The sequence below is a fragment of the Oncorhynchus mykiss genome, chromosome 23 (genome assembly GCF_013265735.2).
Source record: "Oncorhynchus mykiss isolate Arlee chromosome 23, USDA_OmykA_1.1, whole genome shotgun sequence".
NCBI lineage: Eukaryota > Metazoa > Chordata > Actinopteri > Salmoniformes > Salmonidae > Oncorhynchus > Oncorhynchus mykiss.
Genome location: NC_048587.1, coordinates 31,164,465 through 31,183,060, shown reverse-complemented (window position 1 = coordinate 31,183,060; position 18,596 = coordinate 31,164,465). Strand labels below are relative to the sequence as shown.

The window sequence follows — 18,596 nt, the reverse complement described above, 5'->3', positions numbered from 1 at the left end:
ACCATTAAATACTCTTAAAGCCTAACCTAACACACCAACGCCAAATTAAATCAGGTTGAATCGCCAGCAGTTTCGGGGTCATTCCAAGTTTACTGCTATTTATAGAGCCGAGGTAAGGAGCCTTTTCCAGGGCTACGATGGTAACGCCCCCACACAGCGTGCCTGATTACTTTAGCTCCATCAGGGCTGGAAGAGACACAATGCAACAAGCCAGGATGTTCCCACAGGGAAGTTATAGCTACCGTACACAGAACATCCCATTGTGGGCTTTCTCCTGCTCTAAATCTGGTCTGTGTTGTCACACTTGCTCACATGAATGGGTTTTGTGTGTGAGTGTGTGCACAGAATTCACAGCAACACCCCACACATAGTCGTGCACACACACACACACACACACACACACACACACACACACACACACACACACACACACACACACACACACACACACACACACACACACACACACACTGATAGAAGATGTTGTGGGAGTTTATATTGGTAATCAGATAATGTAGAAGTGTGTCTCAGCAGTAACGGTTTCAAGCTTAGGTTCATTGTCTGGAATGCCTCTAATAGAACATGAGGCTAGGTCATTTTAGGTCAGGGAAGCTATTGATTAATTACCTCTTATTGAGGTTGGTTCCAGGGGTACCACAGTGTTGCTCTAGCTTATTACAGTAAATCAATGTTTTTTTTAAAGTTTTGAGGAAACAGCTAAAGTTTTACTCCATTTATTGTGGTCTGTTTAGAACTAATATTTGTGATTGTGTTGATGTTGGTGATTGGCAGGTTCTCCATCCTGGGTTAGAGGTTAATAGGTCAGTTTTCTGAAGTTCAGAGGCTTCATAAAGGTTCATATTACGTTCCTGGCTAACTGCCCTATTTAAGGTATGTTCAGGAGATTGTTCTTGGAAGTAATTACTGATACGAGTCACTCTGATAGTTTTAATGTTTATGCATAACTCATTATAAATATTTGTAAATTCTTTATGAATTATTACATGTGATAGATAAATGCTTATCAGTTGTAATGCTTATAGCTGTAAATGTTTACAAATTATTTAATACTTAATTACGAATTGTTGATTAATCACATTTTTATTCATAAAAATGATTATGAAGGAATATTTAACAACGACTTCACAAATTACCTTTTTTAATCCTGTTCTGTTTGTTGATGGAGAGTTAGCTTAGCTGTATTACCAGACAAAATGTTCCTCTTGTCATATTGATTATGCAGACACATTTAGCTGGGACTGGTGTGGCTGGGGAAAGCGCCTCTGAAGCCAGCCATATACCCTGATGTAGCCTGGGGGCTATGGGAGCAGGGGCCGCTTCCAAGTCAATTGTCCTCCCTGCTGTAAGTCAAAGCCAATGGGTGCATACAAGTCTTCATTCAAGACCGTACGCACTGTATTACATAGAAAAAAATGGCTATGATGAATCATGCAACTAGGCCAACTATTAAGCCTATAGCTAATTTACATAATTACTGTAATGGATTTAATTTAATTAATGTATTGTTTATTGAAGGAGGATAGTCCACTCAATAACAATCACAGGTGTTTTTCACAGAATCCTTGGATCCAACTGAACTGTCTCTTTCTACATTAGTCAAGGCAAACAAGACTGAAGATAAGAGATGGAGTGTACTCCAACGCTGCGCCATTCACATGAGTTATTCACTGCTTTAAAACAGAATCCATACTAAGGCTGTTTAGACAGGCAGCCCAATTCTGTTATGCACTAATTCATCATTTGACCAATCACATCAACTCTGAAAAAGATCTGATGTGAAAAGATCTGATGCGATTGGCCTGTCTAAACGCAGCTTAAGCAACATAGACAGAGGCAAAGTTCAGAAGCATTATTCTCAGAGCACTTCAGCAACTACTGTACATAGTAAATCCTGCGTTACTGTTTGTGTTCAATGTATCTGACAGTGAGGAAATACAAACAATCCTCAATATAGAAATAATCCATAAAATGTTTGGACTCAATGGAATACAGTTTATGGGCTATACTCTTTGGGGGTTTATGTGATACCTTAGTGGAGGACTATTACACCACATAACATCAGTTTAGCTTTATATCACTGCAGAGGATCAAAAGATGGATTAGAACATGGATAGACTACTTTCCCATGTATGTGTGTGTTTGAAGCATTGTGGCTTTTTACTGGTACTCCAAACATACAGTCTATGACAAAATCTACCATAACATGTTATTGCACAATTTACAGTACCAGTCAAAAGTTTAGACACACCTGCTCATTCAAGGGTTTTTCTTTATTTTGACTATTTTCTACATTGTAGAATAATATCGAAGACATCAAAACACATATGGAATCATGTAGTAACCAACCAATCAAAATGTACTTTATTTTTGAGATTCTTCTAAGTAGCCACCCTTTGCCTTGATGACAGCTTTACATATTCTTGGAATTCTATCAACCAGCTTCACCTGGAATGCTTTTCCAGCAGTCTTGAAGCAGTTCCCACATATGCTGAGCACTTGTTGGCTGCTTTTCCTTTACTCTGCGGTCCAACTCATCCCAAACCATCTCACTTGGGTTGAGGTAGCATGATTGTGGAGGCCAGGTCATCTGATGCAACACTCCATCACTCTCCTTCTTAGTAAAGTAGCTCTTACACAGCCTAGAGGTGTGGTACGTCATTGTCATGTTGAAAAACAAATGATGATCCCACTAAGTGCAGACCAGATGGGATGGTGTATCGCTGCAAAATGCTGTGGTAGCCATGCTGGTTAAGTGTGCCTTGAATTCTAAATAAATCACAGACAATGTCACCAGCAAAGCACCTACACACCATCACACCTCTTCCTCCATGCTTCATGGTGGGAACCACACATGTGGAGATCATCCATTCACCTACTCTGCGTCTCACAAAGACACAGAGGTTGGAACCAAAAATCTCAAATTTGGACTCATCAGATCAAAGGACAGATTTCCACCAGTCTAATGTCCATTGCTTGTGTTGGTTCGCCCAAGCGAGTCTGTTCTTCTTATTGGTGTCCTTTAGTAGTGGTTTCTTTGCAGCAATTCAACCAAAAAGGCCTGATTCACGCAGTGTCCTCTGAACAGTTGATATTGAGATTACTAGAACTCTGTGAAGCATTTATTTGAGCTGCAATTTCTGAGGCTGGTAAATCTAATGAACGTATCCTCTGCAGTAGAGGTAACTATGGGTCTTCCTTTCCTGTGGTAGTCCTCACGAGAGCCAGTTTCATCATAGCACTTGATTGTTTTTGCAACTGCACTTGAAGAAACTTCAAAAGTTTTTGACATTTCCCAGATTGACTGATCTTCATGTCTTAAAGTAATGATGGACTGTTGTTTCTCTTTGCTTATTTGAGCTGTTCTTGCCTTAATATGGACTTGGTCTTTTACCAAATAGAGCTATCTTCTCTATATCACCCCTACCTTGTCACAACACAACTGATTGTCTCAAACGCATTAAGAAGGAAATAAATTCCACATATTAACTTTAACAAGGCACACATGTTAATTGAAATGCATTCCAGGTGACTACCTCATGAAGCTGGTTGAGAGAATGCCAAGAGTTTGCAAAGCTGTCATCAAGGCAACGGGTGGCTACATTGAAGAATCTCAAATATAAAATATATTTTGATTTGTTTAATACTTTTTTGGTTACTACATGATTCCATATGTGTTATTTCATAGTTTTGATTTATTCGCTATTATTCTACAATGTAGAAAATAGTCAAAATAAAGTTTGTGTCCAAACTTTTGACTGGTACTGTATATTTCATCATTGGGAAACATAAATGTTCTTGCATTATTCAAGAGGACAATGCAGTGCAATGCAATCAATCAATATGATTTCAGTCATAAAATGGTTAATGGAAACACCTGAAAGTAGTGACAGATGTTAAATACAGATTCTGGTTTTGAATAATATGCGATATGTACGTTTGTTGACAAGATGGAAGTGGTTTTGTTATGTTTAAAAAAAACATTTTTTACTGCTTTTGTAATTTTAGCCTATACACAATCCACCCACAATTATATCCACCACAAACCCAGCGACAGCATTTTTTTACTGCGACCTAACGTAGCATAATGTCCTAGGCTGAACAGTCAGTACCATTGAAAGTCTTTGAACTGCTGCAGGTGTCTTTTGACAAGTCCATTGCTGTTCATGGATGTGCCCTAATTCTCTCCTCCCCCTTGGGTTTGTGTACACTAGCGCCTAGTGTTCCCGTGTCCTTTACAAAGGTCAATTTGGCTGCTTTGGTTGGCCACACACTTCCTCCCTAACCAGCCTCAACCCCAGCCTCAACCCCACACTGATCATCAGACACATCAGGGAACAGGCCGACCAGGGCCAACTGCATACAATGTATTTAATGGAGCTCTATTTCCTTATCCTTTGTTATGTAAAGTCATTGATGTGTGTGCATGCGCCGGTGTCAGTGTGAATTCTTGGTTTGTGTGTGTGTATTTGTGTGTGTTTGTATGTTCCGTGTGTGCGTGCGTGGATGCACAGGGAGGGGAGATGGACTCTGGCCACGGATGCATTCTGTTGGATGATATTACTAAAAGGAGCCGACATGTTACACAGCAGACATGGCGTAGCTTTGCCTTTCAGCTCAGCTCTCTGCCCCCGTGCCTGACAAGGCCTCAGGGATCACCCCAGTCCACAGCGAGGCGCAGAATAGCACTCGACATCTTTCACAGACGCTGCAAAGAACACTGCGACCTAAAAACCCAGCTCACAGAAAACCCTGCATTCCAAACAGAAGAGTCATCCATGTGTGAACACAGTGAACACACACTGAAATTCGATTATATCACCACTCTCCAATAATTTAGCAAGACTGTAAAATTGTTCCCTGTCGCCTGCAATGTGATGAGGGGGGGGGGGGGGGGGGGGGGGGTTGTTATGGAACAGTAGAGTAAATATTTCGATAGGAGCGATCATCGTTGTTTCATGTGACGATCCTCAGCTGTCAGTTCTGCTGCTCGTCTGTCTCATTCTCTCTTTATCAGTGGATGCTGTGTCTGTTTGCCTGTGCGTTGGTGCGCGCCTGCCTGTCCAGTGGTATGTGTCTGCACACGCGTGTCTGTCTATCTGTGTGTATGTGTGTTTGTTTGTATTCCAGCCTCTTTCATTTTGTGCTTATGGTAATTATGCTCTTGCCTTAGTCACAAAATAGCTAGTTTGTAGAGGCTAATTAGATGAATGTCAGATGCAATCTTGGTACCTATCCACCACAACCCTGCAGCTGTATGCTAACTTTAAGCTTCATACAGACCTGCAGCTGTCTAGTACTTGTCTGAGACTACCTGATATACCTGCTAACACGAGGCTACCTAGCTGAGCTATCGGTAACTACAATACAGCGTTAACCTTGGGCTAACTGATAACTAGGGCTCTTTGCCAACCTGGGGCCCCTTAGCTATGACCTGCTGACTCAGAAACATGAGCTGAACTGGACTCCTGACTGATCTTTGCCTGCAGCATCAACCTCACACTGACTTTGGGGGCAAAAGTATAAATAGCACAAATATGCCGTTACTAACCCTTGGAATTCACCCCCCCCCCCCCCCAGTACTGTGGCAATTAGCCAGGCAGAACCTGGATCAGTCAGTAATGTGGTACCTTATCCCAAGTATGCATTAACGATTGTGGAAACATAACGTGATTTAAATAGAAAGCTTTATCAAATCAGATAACCTGTTCAGATTTTTGTCCAGCACATGTTGGGCACAATGCCTATCTGATTCAAAGTGATATGAGAAATGTAAACACATTAACACAGAATAAGAGCAAATGACCTAAGCAGGCTACTGTAGCCGTTGGCAAATGCAGTACTGAATAAAATAGATCACTGTGGACTGTGAACCTAAGGATGGTATTTGCTGTAGGGTTGTTCTGGGTTTGAGCATAAAGATTCAATTTACAAACCAGAAACTATCAGTTCAAGTTTAGAAAATAACGGGGCAATATTTATGCAATGCATTTTTTCTACTGGAAATGTTGTACAGTGTATGAGCTTGTATTTCAATTTGGAGGTAGTAGTAAATATGAATATACTGAATTTGAATGGAAATATATTCCCTTGGATATGTAACATGAGTATTGACTGGGTTTGGAAATGTGAGTCAATGTGGGTGGGAGGATTTATTTTCTGGGATCTGGATTGGAAATGAATTACAAGGGTTAGGAATGGCACATTTGTGCTATTTATACTTTTGCCCTCCAAGTCAGCATGAGGTTGATGCTGCAGGCAAAGATCAGTCAGGAGTCCAGTTCAGGTCAGCTCATGTTTCTGAGTCAGCAGGTAGCTGCAGGTCATAGTGCATTCGGAAAGTATCCAGACCCCTTCACTTTTTCCACATTTTGTTACATTACAGCCTTATTCTAAAATGTGTTTTTCTTCTCATCAATCTACACACAATACCCCATAATGACAAAGCAAAAACATACCTTATTTACATTTATGTAAATACCTTATTTACATAAATATTCAGACCCTTTGCTAAGAGACTCGAATTTGAGCTCAGGTGCATCCTGTTTCTATTGATCCCCCTTGAGATGTTTATACAACTTAATTGGAGTCCACCTGTGATGAATTAAATTGATTGGACATGCTTTGGAAAGGCACACACCTGTATATGTAAGGTCCCAAAGTTGGCAGTGCATGTCAGAGCAAGAACCAAGCCATGAGGTCGAAGGAATTGTCCTTAGAGCTCCGAGACGATTCTGTAGAGGCACAGATCTGGGTAAGGGTAGCAAACAATTTTGGTACCACCATCATTCTTAAATGGAAGAAGTTTGGAACCACCAAGACTCTTTCTAGAGCTGTCCCCCAGCTAAACTGAACAATCGGGGGAGAAGGTGCTTGGTCAGGGACGTGACCAAGAACCCAATGGTCACTCTGACAGAGTTCCAGAGTTCCTCTGTGGAGATGGGAAAACCTTCCAGAAGGAAAACCATTTCTGCAACACTCCACCATTCAGGCCTTTATGGTAGAGTGGCCAGACAGAAGCCACTCCTCAGTAAAAGGCACATGACAGCCCGCATGGAGTTTGCCAATAGGCACCTGAAGGACTATCAGACCATGGGAAACAAGATTCTCTGGTCTGATGAAACTAAGATTTGACTATTTGGCCTGAATGCCAAGATTCACGTCTGGAGGAAACCTGGAACCATCCCTACGGTGAAGAATGGTGGTGAGAGCATCATGCTGTTGGGATGTTTTTCAGGAACAGGGACTGGGAGACTAGTCAAGATTGAGGAAAAGATGAATGGAGCAAAGTATAGAGAGATCCTTGATGAAAAGCTGCCCCAAAGCGCTCAGGACCTCGGTTTACCTTCCAACAGGACAACGACCCGAAGCACACAGCCAAGACGACGCAGGAGTGACTTCAAGACAAGTCTCTGAATGTCCTTGTGCAGCCCAGCCAGAGCCCGGACTTGAACCCGATCTAACATCTCTGGAGAGACCTGAAAATGGCTGTGCAGCAACGCTGTACAGCAACGTAATCGCTGACAAAGGTGCTCAACAAAGTAAAGTAAAGGGTCTGAATACTTATGTCAATATGATATTTCAGTTTTTTATTTTAATACAGGTTTTTACTTTGTCATTATGGGATATTGTGGGTAGATTGATGGAGGGGAAAAAATTGTAGGCTGTAATGTAACAAAAAGAGGAAAAAGTCAAGGTGTCTGAATACTTTCTGAATGCACTGTAGCTAAGGAGCCCCAAGTTGGCAGAGAGCAGTAGTTATCATTTAGCCCCAGGTTAACACTGTATTTTAGTTACCAATAGCTCAGATAGGTATCCTCGTGTTATCCGTTATATCAATATCAGACAAGTGCTAGACTGCTGTAGGTCTGTATGAAGCTTAACATTAGCAAACAGCTGCAGGGTTGTGGTGGTTAGCTACCAAGATTGCATGGGTCATTTATCTAATAAGCCTCTACAAACAAGCTATTTTGTGACTAAGCATTCTTTTCAAATGTTTTCTGAAAAGAACATGAGTTTTACTGCTGTGCTGTTCTGATGTGTAATAGTATCTATCTTTGTATTTGTTGTGTGTGTGCATCTGATTTACACATGTTTGTATTTGTTTGTGTGTGTTGGGTATATAGCCGCTCTGCACTGTATTTTACAGGTTAAGTAGGTTATGCTTTTTATATGTAATTTCAGACCCTGGGGGGGGGGGGGGGTCTATCAAATCAACTAGTTTCCATCAGATAGAGCCAGACATTTGCTGAACCTTCACCTAAATGTTATGTTTCATCCTCACTAATACAGACAATTGACTGTGTGGGTGCTTTTTTCTTCTTCCAATGGCTGGCATTTACCATGGTTATCCAAGATATGAGTGTTTTAGGAAATATGTCTAAAAACAGCAGTAGAGCTGTGGGTCAAATGAGACAGGATGGTTTTTCTGCCATCTAGTGGACAAAGTGGCGCAAGCTTTTCTGTTGCCAGTTCCTCCTGACATTATGCTGGACAACTGTTGGTGTCTTCAAGTTGCTTGTAGTTCTTAATTGCACAGTGTTCCCGTCGTGAGTGACCATACTGTTAAATGATCTGTGTTCCTTAATTTAGGTGCTTGCAAGTGTCCATTGCTCTGTGTTTTTATAAGCGTAGTGCACTTCAGTAAATAAGCAAAGTAACACTTGCTTGCTAAGAGTCTCTGATTTACACTTGCCTTCAAATCAAATCACATTTTATTGGTCACATACACATATTTATCAGATGGTATTGCGGGTGTAGCGAAATGCTTGTGTTCCTAGCTCCAACAGTGCAGTAGTATCTAACAATAAACAACAATACACACAAATATAAAAGTTAATTCCATTATTTAAGAAATATATAAATATTAGTACAAGCAATGTCTGAGGGCATTGACTAAAATACAGTAGAGTACAGAATATACATATGAAATGAGTAAAACATTATGTAAACATTATTAAAGTGACTAGTGTTCCATTATTAAAGTGACCAGTGATTCCATGTCTATGTACATAGGGCAGCAGCCTCTAAGATGTAGGGTTGAGTAACTGGGTGGTAGCTGGCAAGTGATGGCAATTTAACAGTCTGATGGCCTTGAGATTGAAAAACAGCTTCTGTCTCTCATCCCAGCTTTGATGCACCTGTACTGACCTCGCCTTCTGGATGATAGTGGGGTGAACAAGCTGTGGCTCGGTGCTTGAGGTCCTTGATGTTCTTTTTGGCCTTCCGGTGACATCGGGTGCTGTAGATGTCCTGGACGGCAGGCTCTGTGCCCCTGGTGATGCGTTGGGCAGACCGCACCACTCTCTGGAAAGCCCTGTGGTTGTGGACGGCGCAGTTGTCGTACCAGGCGGTGATACCGCCCAACAGAATGCTCTCAATTGTACATCTGTAAAAGTTTGTGAGGGTCTTAGGGGCCAAGCCAAATTTCTTCAGCCTCCTGAAGTTGAAGAGGCGCTATTGCATCTTCTTCACCACACTGTCTGTGTGGGTGGACCATTTCAGATTATCAGTGATGTGTACGCTGAGGAACTTGAAGCTTTTCACCTTCTCCACTGCGGTCCCGTCATTGTGTATTCCTCTTATCCAGATGGGATAGGGCAGTGTGCTGGACAATGGCGATTGCATCATCTGTGGGTCTATTTGGGCTGTATGCAAATTGAAGTGGGTCTAGGGTGTCAGGTAAGGTGGAGGTGATATGATCCTTAACTAGACTCTCAAAGCACTTCATGATGACAGAAGTGAGTGCCACAGAGCGATAGTCATTTAGTTCAGTAACCTTGCCTTCTTGGGTACAGGAACAATGGTGGACATCTTGAAGCAAGTGGGGACAGCAGACTGGGATAGGGAGAGATTGAGGACGTGGCTAGGAATGCCGTCTGGACCTGCAGCCTTGTGAGGGTTAGTACACTTAAATGTCTTACTCACGTCGGCCACGGAGAACGAGAGCCCACAGTCCTTGGGAGCAGACCGTGTCAGTGGCACTGTGTTATCCTCAAAGCGGGTGAAGGTGTTTAGCTTGTCCGGGAGAAAGACGTCGGTGTCTGCGACGTGGCTAGTTTAGCCTTTGTAATCCATGATGGTCTGCAGACCCTGCCATATACATCTTGTGTCTGAGCCGTTGAATTGTGTCTCCACTTTGTCTCTGTACTGACATTTTGCCTGTTTGATTGTCTTACGGAGGGAATAATTACACTGTTTGTATTTGACCATATTCCCAGTCACCTTGCCTTGGTTAAATGCGGTGGTTATCGCTTTCAGTTTTACATGAATGCTGTCATCTATCCATGCTTTTTGGTTTGGGTAGGTTTTAATAGTCACAGTGGGAACAACATCCAATATACACTTTCTGATGAACTCAGTCACCGTGTCCGTGTATATGTCAATGTCAACATATCCCAGTCCTCGTGATCAAAACAATCTTGATGCATGGATTTTGATTGGTCAGACCAGAGTTGAATAGACCTTAGCACAGGTCCTTCCTGTTTGAGTGTCTGCTTAGAGGAAGGGAGGAGCACAATGGAGTCATGATCTGATTTGCTGAAGGGAGGGCGGGGGAGTGCCATGTAGCCATCCCGGAAGGGAGAGTAACAATGGTTGAGAGTTCTTGTAGTGCGAGTACTACAGTCAGTGTTGATAGAAATCCCCAACCACACTAAATGCAACTTCAGTGTTACATACGCCTCTAGGAAGAGGGAACGCAACACCCTGCAACAACTCAACTCCCCATGGAGTGAAAGCGGTATGGGACTGTAAGTGCAAGTAAGGATGACAAAGGCAGAGAATTTACCGTTTACTGGAAATTTATTCCGTCACACAGTCATTTTGGGGAAAACGGGCTGAACGGAAGCAAAGCAAAAAAATTAAATGTCAAAGCCCCCTCTCCTACCTTACCTGCCTACCCACTACTTACCTAGCTTAGCACAACCTGGTGCGCTAACCAAAATACAAGGGGGTGGTCTGCCCAAGTCTTACCTAGTGTATATAGACAGTAAATACTATGGGTTATGTATGCCCGCAGGCCTCTTGCCTAAGCACTCCCTAGGTGCCTTCCCCTTCCTCCCTGGGAACAAATGAAACAGAATAATACAAACAGTTCAACAATCAAAACAGTCCTTTGGACATAAACATACCTCCGCAGGACCGCTACAATATACTTCACAAATAAAACTCTGCGAAACAACTAACTGAGGACACTAAAGAGGCTCTCTCTGAGCAACAAACACAGAATACAGGACATAGCAATACACACTCTCTCTCAGCAACAACCAACACAGGACATACTAATCATCTCCCTTCTGAGCAACAGAACACTGGCTTATATAGCTGGAGAAGGAGTCTGTAATGGGATACAGCTGTATCCTGACGAGAGGGCGGGGTCAGCTCCAATTAGCAATGGAACCGACCAATCAGCTGCTTGGGGGAATTTCAGAACGCCATCCTGAAATACACACATACAAACAAAACCACAACACAGAAACTGAGGAACGTAACACTCAAGAAATGTGGTTTCCACTTTGCACAAAGTCCAGTGTAGTTCCTTGAGGGCCGCCGTGGTATATGCTTGAGGGGGAATATACACAGCTGTGACTATAACTGAAGAGAATTCTCTTGGGAGGTAATAAGGTTGACATTTGATTGTGAGATATTCTCGGTCGGGTGAACAAAAGGACTTGTTCCTCTACGTTATCACAATCACACCATGAGTAGTTACTCATGAAACATACACCACCGCCTTGCTTCTTCCCGGAGAGTTCTTCATTCCTGTCTGCGCGATGTACTGAGAACCCAGCTGGATGTATGGACAGGGACATATAGCATAATGATTCTAACAACCTAAGAGCTTGTTGCTGCATTATTACACCCACTGTGAACCTAAGGATGGTATTTGCTGTAGGAGGAAGCTCATGGATGTTCTGGGCTTGAGCATAAAAGTTAACTTTTCTAAACCGGAAAGTATCAGTTCATGTTTAGAATATAATGGGGTAATATTTATGCAAATATTTTTTTTTCTACTGGATATGTTGTATAAGAACTGTATTTTAATTTGAAAGTGGTAGTAAATATGAATATATTTTAAAGTAATTGTATTCCCTTGGATATGTTAATAAGTATTGCTTGGGTTATGAGTCAATGTGGGTGGAAGGATTTATTTTCTGGGATCTGGAGTGGAAATTCATTCCATGGGTTAAGAAATGGCACATTTGTGCTATTTATACTTTTGCCTTCAAAGTCAGTGTGAGGTTGATGCTGCAGGCAAAGTTCAATCAGGAGTCCAGTTCTCCTCATGTTTCTGAGTTAGCAGGTCACAGCTAAGGGGCCCCAGGTTGGCAGAGAGCCCTAGTTATCATTTAGCCCCAGGTTAACACTGTATTCTAGTTACTGGTAGCTCAGATAGGTAGCTTCATGTTAGCCGGTATATCAGCCTGAGACAAGCGATAGACAGCTGCAGGTATAGATGAAGCTAAAAGTTATCAAACAGCTGCAGGGTTGTGGTGGTTAGCTACCAAGATTGCATGGGTCATTTATCTAATAAGCCTATACAAGCAAGCTATTTTGTGATTAAGCATTCTTTTCAGACGTTTTCTGAATATAATGAGTTTCACTGCTGTGCTGTTCTGATGTGTATCAGTATCTCTGTGCTTGCTGTGTGTATGTGTGTGTGTGCGTTCATCTGATTTACACGTGTATTTATTTGTATGTGTTGGGTATATATCCGCTCTGCACTGTATTTTACAGGTTAAGTAGGTTATGGTTGTTTGTATTTCATTTCAGACCCTGGGGGATCTATCAAATCAACTCTTGCTTCCTTCCAGCCAGTTATTTGCTGAACATTCACCCAAATGCTCTTTTTCAACATGAACACCCTCACTAATACAGACTTTGACACTTTATGTTGTTTTGCTTGTGTGCTCCCCCCCCCAATGGCTGGCATTTACCATGGCTATACAAGATATGAGTGTTTTAGGAAATATGTCTAAAAACAGCAGTAGAGCTGTGGGTCAAATGAGACAGGATGGTTTTTCTGCCATCTAGTGGACAAAGTGGCGCAAGCTTTTCTTTTGCCAGTTCCTCCCGAGATTATTCTGGACAACTGTTGAATTCACCATGTCCAATGACGCAGCTGGTGCAAAATTGTGTTCTGTAGATTTTGAGATTTTTGGCCATGTCCAAGGTTGGTGTCTTCAAGTTGCTTGTAATTATTAATTGCACAGTATTCCCGTCGTGAGTGACCATACTGTAAAATGATCTGTGTTTCTTAATTTAGGTTCTTGCAAGTGTCCATTGCTCTGTGTTTTTATAAGCGTAGTGCACTTCACTAAATAAGCAAAGTAACACTTGCTTGTTAAAAATCTCTGATTTACACTTGCCTTCAATGACGCATAGCCTACAGGTTCTAACAACCTAAGAGCTTGCTACTGCATTATTACACCCACATTCTGTTTACAATCCTGCAGTTAGTTATTAGTTTACACCCACAGAACTCTTAGTACAGTCAATATGGAACCTATCATCATAAGTGAAGACTCAGTCAACTGTATAAGCTAATAAGTGATATAGCCTATTATATTTGTCAGTAATCACGTTCTCTGTTTCTTGTTAGGGGTCTGTTTCAGAATGGTAAGTTTCTCCCACAAGACCCTATAGCTGAATTTCAGTAAAATGAAAATAATAAACATTCTGCTCTGCTATATTAAGTGCCCACCCCTCGCACTTTCACAGAGGAGATGCCAACCAACAGTATAGTGCCTAGTGATATCACTCATGACTGTATGAATCATCTTCATTGCTCTCTCTCTCTCTCATCTTCTCTACAGTACACAGAAAAGGAGGGTCTGAGACTGGGTCTGTGTGGCTGGGTAAAGAACACCAACAAGGGCACTGTGGTCGGCCAGGTTCAGGGGCCTGCAGACATGATCTGTGAGATGTAAGTCCTACACCACTATCTACTGCATTGAAAAAACACTCCATGTTAACCAATGTGCTGAACGCAGGAAAAGCTCCACAGAGTGAAAGGAACAACAGTCTGGTTTGAAATATGGACTTTGAAAATGTTCTAACTATTTTCAACCCTTTCTAAAAGTGATACAGAATGCAATGCCAATAATCCCCTCCCGTTGCTGATCTGTCTTCAAGGCCCTGTGTTTTATATACACTGAGTATACAAAACATTAAGAACACTTGCTCTTTCCATGACATACACTGACTAGGTGAATCCAGGTGAAAGCTATGATCGCTTATTGATGTCACTTGTTAAATCCGCTTCAATCAGTGTAGATGAAGGGGATGAGGCAGGTTAAATAAGGATTTTTAAGGCTCGAGACAATTGAGACATGGATTGTGTATGTGTGCCATTCGGTGGGTGAATGAGAAGAAAACAGTTTTAAGTGCCTTTGATAGTATGGTAGTAGGTGCCAGGCGCACCGGTTTGTGTCAAGAACTGCAACGCTGCTGGGATTTTCACGGTCAACAGTTTCCCGTGTGTATCAAGAATGGTCCACCACCCAAAGGACATCCAGCCAACTTTATACAACTTGTCATATGTGATGACGCTGGAGAGACGAAGCAGGTACGGGGAGTAAAACATTTAATAAAGACGGACATGGAACGAGACAGGAACAGCGTCAGCAAACTAATACTAAAGACAAAAACAATACAGCAGCGGAGAACAGAGCTGGGGACTGACAGATATAGGGGAGGAAATGAACAGGGGATAATTGACTCCAGGTGAGTCCACTAACGCTGATGCGCGTGATGAGGGAAGGCAGGTGTGTCTGATGGATGGCATGATGGATGGCAGGAGTGCATGATGCAGGCAACCTGGCGCCTTCAAGCGCCAGGGGGAGGGAAGAGCGGGAGCAGACGTGACACAAACTGTGGGAAGCATTGGAGACAACATGGGCCAGCATCCCTGTGGAACGCAACTCAATATTAGGAAAGTGTCCCTAATGTTTGGTATACTCAGTATATATTTCCATACTATGAGGTTGGAATAATACTGTGAAATTGTGAAAATGATGATAATGCAATTTTAGTGTAAGAGCCTGTTTTGGTGGGATGGAGTTTTAGCCTGCCTGGCGACATCACCAGGCGATATAAGTTAATATACCAATAATAAAGAGACTTTCAAACCTCCTGAAAACTTCTATTAGGCTCATCCAATTAGGCACCTAACTCAAACCACTCCCAGACTGTCCAAGCAAAGTTCTTGCTTGAGAAATTGCTATTTGCTAAGACCATTTTGACCATTTTAATTGAACAAAATAACAGTAAAGTACTTAATTGTTACCCAGAAATGATTTGATCTTGAGATAAAAAATGGCTGCATTGGGCCTTTAATCAGTGCTTGACTTGGGCAGGAGCTCACTTGAGCTTTTCTACTGCTATTCCACTTATAGAATATTAGCTAAAAAGTATTGTGGAGCTCCTGCACCTAAATGTAAACAGTACCAGCACCCAAAATTAATATCGGCACGTATTTCAGTCCAAGTCAAGCACTGCCTTTAATGTTTTTCTCTTATTATACCAGCAGATGGCACTATTACCCTGTATAGACCAGTTCCAATATTCCATAGTCGTGTTATAGTCGTGTTATAGAACTAAACTCAATAGAATTTAGACTTTTTGGAGTCACACTTCACTCAGTGATTGTTTTTACAATCCTCACAATCCTCAAGTCTGTCTAGCCCCATAGATATGATTGGCTTTATTTTCCTCTGTTCTGGTGGGCAGGGCAATCACAGACCACTGCCGGCACATTCTGTAATGATGAGATAGTGTTTTGGCATAGCCTTCCACTAGAACGTCCTGATACATTCAGTTTCTCTGGGAGAGAAATATCACACGATTCAAACTAAATTTTCCTTCCAAGTTAAGTGCTATTATCCAGACCTATTATTTTGACTGATCTTTGTGTGTTGGTGTGATATGAGCTGTTAATTGTTGTTGTTGTTGGTGTTGGCTCACACGTAAGCTGATTACTATGGATAATGTGTTTCTTCTTGTCAGACTTTGTCACAAATGTTCCCTTTGAGAGTCCGTTTGGGGAGGTGACGGAAACCTGCGACTGTCTGCTCCAATTCTCTTTTTCTACATTTTCTTCTCCTCTCTCAGCATTGCTCTTTTGCTCTCTTCCTCTCTCTCGCTTTCTCTTGCTCTCTTGCTGGCCAGGGACTGAGTTTCTTGGTAGAGATAATCTCACCGACAGGACCGGGGTCCGGGGGTGGGTCTCTCATCCAGATGTGAATCTGATGTCATCGGGGTGGAAGCAGGTCACAGAGATTACATCATAATCTCAAGTGTGTTCCACAGAGAGCTATGAGAGGCTGCTCCACACACCCACCCTGCCGCACACCCTCTCTAATGCTTACTGTATCTCATCACTACGCCCAGAAATTCTTGTAACTAAACACACACACATACACACACACACACACACACATTGTTGATACACTGTAGGAGACAAAGTTTTCACAGATCAAAATTATTTTCGTTTTTAGTTAACGTCAGTCTTTCAAGACCTCTGTCAATGTGAGCCAAAACCGAGCTTTACATCTTTTCTCACTCTTAAAGGTTAATTGGTGTAGAGCACACTCTTTGGAAATGCCAAGCCTTCACAGATCACACCTACCCTTTCATGAGGGATACACATTGCTGTGGGTGTGTGCGTGCATGTGTTTGTGTGTTGTTTTCTTTTACATTTAGCACTATAGTGTAACGGCTGATCCTGTTTCTCCATAGACAGTTGAAGCAGAAAAAAACAGAACAGTGTCTTTGGGACTCAGCAGGGGTCATCTCTTCCTGAGCTCAGCTCTGTTGAGTGTTCTGGATACCTCAATCTGTAGACATGGGATCATTGACAATGCAAACTAAACCCTGGTGCCTACTCACAAGGTCCAGCTGTGCGTGCTGCTATGGTAACAGTGTCATTCCTGGGCCATAAAACCTCTATTTAAAGAGCCCTAATGGAATTATCCCCAATTTACTCTGTCTGGTCAGGAGAGAGAGAGTGGTTTGGCCAGTATCAGTCAGCTTTTGTGTTCCCTAATATGACATGATTTCCTTCTTAATTGTTATTTTAGGCCACAGAATTCTGGGTGGATGGATGAACTCGCCCTGCTATTGGGCCCAGATCATATCTGCATGACTGCTGCATCCATCCCTATTGAGATAATTCAATCAGCCATACAGCTACAATGTATTCTCCTCAAATCATTAACAAGACTATTTCTTTAACAAATAGGTTGACAATTAATAATGTCTGAAGCTATTGGAGAGTATGCAGCTGAGCTCCTGCCTTGAATTAGAGTGTTTTTGATTTTCTCTGAAGCTATACCCAGTACCCCCGGGGGCAGGTAGCCTGGCGGTTGAGAGTTTTGGGCCAGTAACCAAATTGACGCTGGGTCGAATCGCTGAGCCGACTAGGTGAAAAATCTTTCTGTGCTCCTCCTGTAAATCGCTCTGGATAAGAGCATTTGCAAAATTGCTGAAATGTACCCACCCACGTACCTGCATTTGGCCTTTTTTCCCTCATTTTCTACTGCTCTTTCCCTATCCTACTCTGTTCTGTGTTTGGATCATATTCCTTATTGGTATGTCACAAATAACTTATATGTATAGAACAGCGAAACCACCACTGAAATCAAGCTAGAAGTCCCCACCCGTTCATTCAATTTCCAGCTAGCTGATGTAGGCTAGTAGTCTGTATCAGACAGGGAGTGGCATATTATTTTTATGTGTCACATGTGACAGGTTAAAGGAAATATTCATAGCCTGTTATACATTAAAAAGTATTAGTAAGTTTATAGTATGTGAGGATCTTAAAACATCTAAGGTTAAAAAGATGCATTCAGTATTAGTTGATAGAGATTGATAACATTCATATAATTGTGTTAAAGTTCAAATCTGTCAAAGGGTACGAATTGTGAGAGTAATGTGTAAACGTTATATTGATTACTTTATTTTGTGGTGCCTAAAAGTGTTAATCTGTGATCTACGAAATGCTCTTAATCTATGAGCCGGAGATCGATTGCTCTGGTTTCCACCCATATTCCTGGGGAAAATCGCAGTCTTTTCTCATTACACTAAACGTTGAATTGAGAATACAACACCGTATCACACTCATGATTATTTCTCCCCTGTTTTCAGGTACTTTATTGATGATAAAAATAGTAATTTAAATGTTATAACTCGCTAACATGTCAAGAGTGTTTAAGGTGTGTCTTAGTAACGTCTTGAGGAAGTTAGAGTTAAGTTTGAAGAGAGTAATATTAGCCCTGCTCGGTTGAAGTGAAGAATAGCATCGTACTGAGAGTAGCTGCCATTTTATGTCGATTGTGAATGAACATGTACGTTGTTAATAACATATTTTGCTGTGTTAGTTGTATAATGGGTTTTCTGTTGTTTTGTAATGTGTTACTTTTGTGAAATGATGACACTAAACGTTGAATTGAGAATACAACACCGTATCACACTCGTGATTATTTCTCCCCTGTTTTCAGGGGTGTAACATTTTTGGAGGCACCGCTGAGATCGCTGCTCAGATGTCCAGTTTCCACACCCTGGTCGCTGAATTCCGA

The 18,596-nt window shown here is 41.9% G+C and overlaps 1 protein-coding gene across 2 annotated transcripts in view; it reads left to right on the top strand.

The window, feature by feature from the left end:
* The window catches only part of LOC110502574 (acylphosphatase-2), an 87,554-nt gene that overhangs the window by 56,142 nt on the left and 12,816 nt on the right, over positions 1–18,596 (top strand). Inside the window, exons 1-3 of one of the 2 annotated variants that reach the window (XM_021580715.2) lie at positions 13,038–13,192; positions 13,622–13,638; positions 13,836–13,945. In XM_021580715.2, the coding sequence (XP_021436390.1) occupies positions 13,126–13,192; positions 13,622–13,638; positions 13,836–13,945 (194 nt within the window). In that variant the 5' untranslated portion in view covers positions 13,038–13,125. Of the gene's footprint in view, positions 1–13,037; positions 13,193–13,621; positions 13,639–13,835; positions 13,946–18,596 lie in introns of those variants that run through there. The other variant, XM_036960166.1, reaches the window with a different exon arrangement.